The following is an 8,327-nucleotide window of genomic DNA, read 5'->3' on the forward strand; positions in this document are numbered from 1 at the left end:
AAATTTTGACTCCAAATTGTAATATTTTTATTTAAAAATATATTTTTAATATCTAAAAATATTTTTAAAAATGATAGAATATAAATTATGCTAATATTAAAAATTATTTATGGGTTTAGTAAAATTTAATATTTATTATTTTTTTACTTAAATCTTTAAGTTATAAATTTAAAATTTATTACTTAATTATTACATTAAATATTAAGATTATTAGATAAAATTTATTTTAAATCATTAAATTAACGTATAAATTATGATTATGATAAAAAAAAGTTCGAATAATAATAAAGGTCATACTGAATCATAACTCCACTCGATTTTTTACATTAAATTTTATTTATATGGCACACATAAATAATAATAATTTATCTATAATTATTTTTAAACTATACATTATGTACAATAGCCGCAGCTTAAAGAATATTGTAATGTGACGAATTTACCGATGAAATTGAGATATTTTATTTATTTACAAACAGAGAAACAGTAGAAGGACAAGATTTAGTACCAAGTAGCAAAAATCCAAAGGGAAGGGGACAAGGGAGATGAGCCCAGCATGTTTCGGGGAATGCATATTTTTATGTTAGATCGTACACCCATGTGTATAAAAATCAATGATGTGCTTGCCTCCCTAGTCAAAAGATGCCTCCAAGTCAAATGATACGTGTACATGTAAAATACCTTCGGGTGTCTATACCTTCAAATCCTTTTGAGACTTGAGAGCTGTGGATTCCCCTAGCACAAACTGTGTACGCGTATTTTAACTTTTGTTGTTAAAAATAAAAGGAGACGCGGTCTTCCTTGTTTGCTTTCTTCTTCAATTCCAAGTCATTTACCCAAAAACTTGAACTGTTACTTGTCTACCTTCTGCTTTTTCTTTGTCATCTTAGGGATGGAAATGGGCAGTTTTTTTTTCCGGGTATTCAACCCTAATATATGAGGTTTGGAATAAAAATAAATAAAGTTGGAGTGAGTTTGAGAAGTTTTTAAAAGTTAGGGTGAGTTTAGGAATAACTTTGTCACACAAAGATTATATATAATTTTAACGTAAATAAAATATTACTTTTTATAAAAATAAATTATAAATATTTATAACATTTCTTTTTTATAAATCATATTTATATATAATAAAATTTAAAATTTTAAAAATAAAAAATTGAAAATAAAAAAAATTAAATGAGACTGAGTAAGTATATGAATTTTCTTTTTTTTAGGTAGAGATGAAAATAAATATAAATAAATAAATAAAATGAGTTCAGATGCAAGACGGATTAGGATGAGGTGATTCATCCCAAACTCGTCTTGTTGTTATTCTTAACAAATTTAAATAAAAAATAAAGAAAATTTGAAATAATACTAACTAACAAGCGCTTTTGTAATTAAAAGCATGCTCGCATACTTCCAATTTTTTCCTCATTTTTTGTTATTTAAATTTTAAGTAACAAGATTAAAAGCTTGTTTGATAATGTCTTTAAAAACAGCTTTTAGCATCAAATGTTTTTTTAGAAAAAGAAAATCAAATGTTTGATAAAATTTAGGAATTATTTTTTAAAAATAAAATTAAAAAAATCATTTATAGTAAAAATACTTCAAATGAAATACTCTAAGAGGAACCAAGACAGCTGAGATTACGAAGGAAAAGGAGGAGAATCTGAGACCAGCGGGCCAGCCTGAAGCAAAATGGGGATAAGGTTACGATTATACGAGAGGCAGCACATTTAGCATATGGAAAAGGAAAAATGTTGTTGGCTAGGGCCTCCGTCTCCGTGGCTGCCTCTTTTTTCACGAACGCCTTATCCTCTATTTTATTTTTCCTTTTTGAACTTAAAGTAGAAAGAAGATATCAGAGTTTGAAAAGAAAGAAAATGAAATGAAATGAAATAATTAAAAATAAATGAATAAAGGGAAGGGAGAGGGAGGAGTAAAGCAATAGGGTTTAGAGGTGGTGCAAAAATATTGGAAGAAAAAAGTAATATAATCATATCATATCTTTTTTAATATTCCTCCAAAGTCTCTGTTTCACATTGGGAATTTTTTGTCCTTCTAATCAAATATCCCTTAAAATGCAAATGGTGTGACAGCACAAGCTTTGGTAACATAAATTTAAAAATAATAAATGGCACCGAACTCGATTGTTCTCAAGCCTAACGAAGAAGTCAAGCCAGTGTTGTGCAAAGGCATGAAAAATCCAGCGCATGAAAGCATCAAAGTCAGGGTAAAACTCAAACTTTAGCTGTCTTGGCTAGTAATAAGAATGAAATTAGACCTGAAAGTCAATCTTCCAAGGAGGCCCACGTGAGATTAACACATAAATTATTAATACAGTACCATTTCCACCGAGAAAAAGTTACAAAGATTAATCATGGCTGCATCCTAGTCAAGTGATAACTACCAAGAAGGAAAAATAGAGGAATCTATTGCATTAAATTTTACTAGCATTTGAAGATTAAGTATCATCATCTTAAATGAGACCACTGATGAAAGTAGAAGTCATGACCAACATAAATGATATGAGATCAGTATCAGTATCGGGTATACGTGGGACAGCACCATTGCTATCTCCATTAAGGGTGATCTTACCCAGACCTAAGTAAAGAGTATGAAACAGAAACAGGCTCCAGAAGAGTTCACTCTGCAGTAGTGCTAATGACTGATATTCAGCCACATCCGATAGGCAAGTTGGATTGAGCATTGGCATCCCTAAAGGCTTCTGGGCCTGGAGAAAGGAAAAAGACAGAACAAAACCCGACACTTGACCATTATGCTGTAACTGATTCAATGGATACAAATAAGTAAAACCACTCAGCTGGAGAACTACATGATACCATACCTAAACCATGTGATCACAGACACTGCTCAAAAAGGTGGTATTTATTAAATGCAACTTCCAACATAATTTGGTGATTTCAAATTTTTAAAGTAGCATACAGAGGACAACCGTACAAAGGGTTGGAGATATTCATCTTCCTTAACTGTCATTCATGCTTCACGCCTGGCCTTCAAGAATCATCCTAGAAACAGGAAATAAAAAGGTGCATAAGTAAATAACTTCAAGCAATAGGTCCTCTCAAGCTAGAGAATGAGGCCCCAAAGAAACTAGAAGTGTTTAAAACTTAAAAGAGAAATTGCTTGCTGACCTTAATGCAGATGTAGATATAATGGACATCCGGATTCTTTCCAAGAACTGCTTCCACCGAGCTTCCTTCATCATCCAGTGGAACGGGATTAGTCAGCTCCCATGTCTGATGTTCAGTTTTTGCTTCCAACATAAACTTCTCTGCAGGCATGGCAAGAATCATTCAGATTAAGAGTAATACTTCTAAACCTTCAACTATAAGGCTCAAGAAGTAGGGCAGCATTATGGTGGTTAATCAGAAGGCATACGGCTGGGCTGCAATAAAATGCAAGAGTACAAAAAACCATGGATGCAAGACTAGTTTCTAAGGTTCTGACAGATTGCGCACTTTACGCACCTTTATCAACCGCAAATCTATTGATTGAAATTATGGGATTCAAGAATTCTAGCAATTATGTACATGCGCGTGTGTGTTTGAGAGAGAGAGAGCAAATCTGGCAGTTGTTTGTTCATAAAGGAAACAAATAAAACAAAATAAGATCACAGAACTAGTGATAGAAGGAAGAGGGAGGAACCACTTATTGAGTATAAAACACAATTTATAGAACTGCTTGGGTTTACATAAAAGATTGATGGGATAATTCCCAATGGGAAAACAATCTTTTGTTGTGGTTGGTTTGAATGTTTGTATAGGTATTCAAGGTTTAAATAGTTTGTCTCAGGGCAAGTGTAGATGTTCTAACTTTAACAGTCACATCAATATATGGTATTCAAAGCCCCTCCTCATTTTCCCTTTCATGGTTTCCCTTTTGGAAGGTAATGAAGATGGAAGAAAACATGCATAGTTTTAATCAACACAATTCAAATGTAAGACTAGTGTCAAAATTCCACATGAGCAGTATATGCCCCAACCAATTAAGGTCAATTCAGCAATGGATGGCCTCAAGTGTTATCAATGAACAGTCATTGCAGCAAAGAAGCGCAATAAGAAAAATTAAAATGTATTGGAAGCCCAAATAATGGCTGGACAATATCATCCAACTTAGAAAACAAGCCCAGAGAATGATACTCTACATAAATCTTAGTTTCAGTTAGAGCATGATTATAACTACAGTGAGAGTTTAATCAACCTATCACATGAAGCTTTATTGTCCATGAGCATGAATCTCTCAACAAACGCAACCGATAAATTGGAGCTCCATATGTGATCTGCAGCATTTGAGAGACTAGTTAGGAGCAGACAAGAAAACTTCACCCAAATTACATCTAAAGGGCTGGCATAAATCAGGTAAAGGGTGAAAAGCAAATTAGGAAAAAATATGAAGAAAAGAAAAAGGCAGAACAAAAGAACATGAGATCTGTTTGGTAAAAGAAATGAAGATGATTTTTTAGAAAGGTTTAAAATAATGAACATGTCTTTTTGGATCATTTTCAATCATTAAAGCTCCCACTTTCAAATACAAATAACATGTGGACATATTCTCAAAATATTTGGACATATTATGAAAATGACTCGTTTTCTGGAAAAATTTTAAGAAACAATTTCCAGAGTCATGCTACAGACGTATTTTCTGTGTCATTACATTTTTTCCGCTTTCAAAAACTGAAAACAGTTGTCTCATTTCCGTTACTTAACAAACATCAGACATTGTCTTGTGTGCGGAGGAATAAGGGATAAGGTACAGTTACCAGCATATATACTCCTTTATTCTTGAGGACCCTATAGTTTGTCATCAACTGCTTCAATACATGAACATTTCAAGAAAGAAAAAGTAACACTTCAAAACAAAAAAAAAAAAAAAAAGCACAATGTTGTTGATAGTTTCAGCATACCTCTCAACTTCCTTGAGCATTTTTACAGCAAGTTGCCGTGAGTTGTTTCCACACTACAAACAAAAATTTGCCGTAAGCAAACAACTCCCAGAAAAGATTTCTTTATCAGAGTGGAAGACACTCACCAAAAGGGAGTCTAGAGTTCCTGACCATATGAAAAACGCACAAAAAATGGTGAGATGATGTAAAATCAATCAAAATGGGACCATCGTCAAAAGAAAAAAAAGAAAAAAGAAAAAAGAAAAAACCTTTGTCAACCACAGCATCGAAGGACCCTGTTTGAAAACCACTCATATCAAGGACATCCATTCTAATGTCTGCTTAATTTTTAAGGAAATCCAAGCTGCAAATTCAAGAAACTGCTATATAAAAATTTCATAACAAGTTCTTTAGTTTTCACCAATCATAGATTGGATATAAGTGCAAAAATCATCCTATCCACGAAAAATAGTACTACATTTACCAACTACCCACCCTCTCCAATTTCCTTCTTCTATCAGATCAACTAACATATAAATGCCCTGTATTTATCTGTAATGTAATTGTTAAAACACAATTACATTACATTCCACAGCTATCAATTTGGAATGAAGTATGAATCATTCCAAATCGCTTCGAAGGAAATTAAAGCTGCAAATGCAACAAACTGCAGCATAAAAATTTTATAACAAGTTCTTAGGTTTTCTCTGATTAATAGGCTGGATGTAAGCGCAAAATCGTCCTATCCACTGAAATTAATACTACATTTAACGTCTAGCCTCGCTATCCAAATCTCCTCCGATCAAAATTACACTACATTCCACAGTCTATCGATTTGGAGGACGAACCATTCCAAATCGCTTCTAAATGTCATGTAATTTTCTTAAACCAAGGGCATTTGTTTACTGCAGAGTCTGTATTTCAGATAATCGTCTTGAAATCTGCAGTTTTACTTGTATACAAACATATAGGCATCTTGCGTATGTAAAATTCAACTTCAGACCTCGCCAGATCCAGTGAATCCTATCCATCAACAAACAAATAACAATAATAATAAAAACAGTTGTAAAATTTACAAAAGATACATTTCAGCTGTGGACGATCACTGTACTTCCGCTGCATAGCTTGGATCACCACAGACGATATATCAATGTTCACAACCTCTTTGTAACCATCATTAACCATGCCTTCACTGAACGCTGCAATCATGAAAAAAAAAAAAAAAAGAAACCAGTGAAAAATGGAGAAATACAGAGAGATCTGAAGAAAGAAGAGGTATCAAAGATCATGGAGTAGAACCAGAGTTGCCACATCCGACGACGAGGACTCGGTGATGAAGAGGAATGTATAGATGGAGGAGTGGAGCCAAGGCGTTGTACTTCTGGTACCAATCGAACGGCCCTGACTCGTGGGAGTATCGCTCGTCCCAGTAAGATGGCTCTCCGTAGGCCTGCATTGTCCTCCCCATTCTCATCAATCAGTCAAAGGCTATAGGACAGGGATGGCGCTGCAAAGGGCATTACAGTCGTTTCAGGCAAAACGATGCGTTTGATGAGGAAGATTTTGGGCCTCATTTTTGTGGGCCTAGTCCATCCACAGGAGGGCCTCTGGTCTGTGCAACCACATTGATGTTGGACTCATGAACTAACCACACACAAAAAGGCACGTGACATTATGTCGGCAAGGCTGGAAAGCTGGAAGAAACTTCATTCAATAGGAGCTTAAATCTTGTCTAGGTAATTTTGTAGTTGAGTGGAGTTAGTAATTTTTGTCTTGGCAAATACAATTTTGAATTTTCTTTCATATTATCTTTAGGCCAACCATGATTGGAGATTAATTGTCTATTCATGTGAGTGGCTAGTTTCATTCTTCTCTATAAGAAAGATCATCTCGATGCATAGTGAGATTGACTTATTCTAAGCCAAATAATTTATTTATTAATTAAAATTAATTTAATTTTCTCTCATAATTATCTCGAGTAGAAAATATAAGGACAGTTTGTTCACTATTATCAAAAACATTTTTCCATTTTTGAGAATGAGAAAATTGAAAAATAATTTCTTGTTTTTAAAATAAAAAATATAATATTTTCTAAAAATATATCTGAATTGTTTTTATTTTTTTTAGAATTATTTAAAAATAATAATATAAGTATGAAAAATAATTGAAAATAAGAAAATATTTCAAATTTATAAACAAACTTGTATTTTAAAAAATGTTACAGAATCGTTTTTGAAAATTATTTTTAAAAACTATTTCTTTAAAATAAATTTCAAAAACATTTCTACACAAACTCATGTATTTATTTTCGATTAATTCATCAAATGCTTACATATTGATTCTCTATTTTTTCTAGAAAAATAGAAAATAATAATAATTTCTATGTAAATTTTTTTTTGAGATTTGTCAAAAGTAAAAAAAAAAAAATTGAGATATTAAAAAATTTGACTAACCCAAAATTTAAAAATATTAAAAATAATTTTTTTAAATATGTTTTTATATAGGAGTTACTATAATTGTATATAGAAATTGCTATTATTTTCTATTTTTAAAAACAAAAAATTATAAATATATTGAAATGAGTACTTAATTTTGAGATTTAATTTAAAATTAAAACTAAGGTTATAACGTTTTCCCTTAATCGTCATAAGTATGAGTATGGCCCGTTGGACCTTTCACAAACATCGGAAAGATCGGATCGTAAACAGATGAAAGAGAGTTCAACTTCCTCACCCGTTAGAGAAGCTATAACTTTATATTGAATTGACCCGATTACAAAGAAGCGCATGTTTGGATTCGAGATCTTCGATTTTAATATAGTAAGTGGATCAAAGCCTTGGTAAGTGATGTGGAATTGCAATATGATTGTGAGGGCCTGAGATTTTTAAACCTATTCTTAATATGCAGATCGAGCTTTGGATTGGTGGTTGTTCATTTTATTTTTAGCCAATTTTATTTTATTAAAATTTCCCCACATGGGCAGACACGGTTTCTAATTTAATCAATCACATTTTACCATCTTTAGGAACATTACTTGTCCTACCATGCTACGACTGAGGGTTACACGTGTATAATTTGATCATATTCTTGAGAAGATACACGTGTATAATGTGATCATGTTCTTGAGAAGAGTGGAGTGACCTACACAACCACGGAAGAAAGAAAGACTAAAAAGACAAAGGGCATAAGAACATGGGTGAGTATTCTATTGCCTTTATTAAGTGTGCATTTTGTAATTTCATTTAATAATTTAATTTAAAATATTAAATAAATTAAATATGTTTGATAAAATAATTTAATGATATAATTTAAAAGTAAAAAATAACTTTAGGTAATAAATAAAAATAATTAATTTATTTTTTTAGTCTATATCTTTATTTTACTTTTTTATCAAATTTATCTTAATTATTTTTAATATCTCTTTATTTTAATTTTTTAT

At 31.9% G+C, this 8,327-nt stretch overlaps 1 protein-coding gene across 2 annotated transcripts; it reads right to left on the reverse strand.

Moving 5' to 3' along the window:
• Positions 1–2,853: 2,853 nt before the first annotated feature.
• LOC100249334 (S-adenosyl-L-methionine-dependent methyltransferase-like) lies at positions 2,854–6,480 on the reverse strand. Of its 2 annotated transcripts, XM_002265961.4 has the most exons (9): positions 6,188–6,480; positions 5,974–6,087; positions 5,158–5,226; positions 5,035–5,054; positions 4,910–4,962; positions 4,766–4,796; positions 4,207–4,285; positions 3,138–3,277; positions 2,854–3,011 (listed from the first exon to the last, which is right to left on the reverse strand). In XM_002265961.4, the coding sequence occupies exons 1-9, from the start codon at positions 6,360–6,362 to the stop codon at positions 3,000–3,002; spliced, it is 693 nt and encodes a 230-aa protein (XP_002265997.1). In that variant the 5' UTR covers positions 6,363–6,480; the 3' UTR covers positions 2,854–2,999. The 2 variants fall into 2 exon arrangements, with proteins under 2 accessions (XP_002265997.1, XP_059592734.1); XM_059736751.1 differs by having other exon boundaries at positions 2,854–3,277; positions 6,188–6,469.
• Positions 6,481–8,327: the final 1,847 nt, after the last annotated feature.

Source organism: Vitis vinifera, chromosome 5, assembly GCF_030704535.1.
Source record: "Vitis vinifera cultivar Pinot Noir 40024 chromosome 5, ASM3070453v1".
Classification (NCBI taxonomy): domain Eukaryota; kingdom Viridiplantae; phylum Streptophyta; class Magnoliopsida; order Vitales; family Vitaceae; genus Vitis; species Vitis vinifera.

Bases quoted from the DNA above. Each gene is read 5' to 3' on its own strand.
- LOC100249334 (XM_059736751.1), bottom strand. From the start codon at position 6,362: ATGAGAATGGGGAGGACAATGCAGGCCTACGGAGAGCCATCTTACTGG. The intron at 6,088-6,187 runs GTTCTACTCCAT...TCATGATTGCAG, and splicing joins CGTCGGATGTGGCAACTCTG to CGTTCAGTGAAGGCATGGTT. The intron at 3,278-4,206 runs GTTGATTAAACT...CCATGCCTGCAG, and splicing joins AATAAAGCTTCATGTGATAG to AGAAGTTTATGTTGGAAGCA.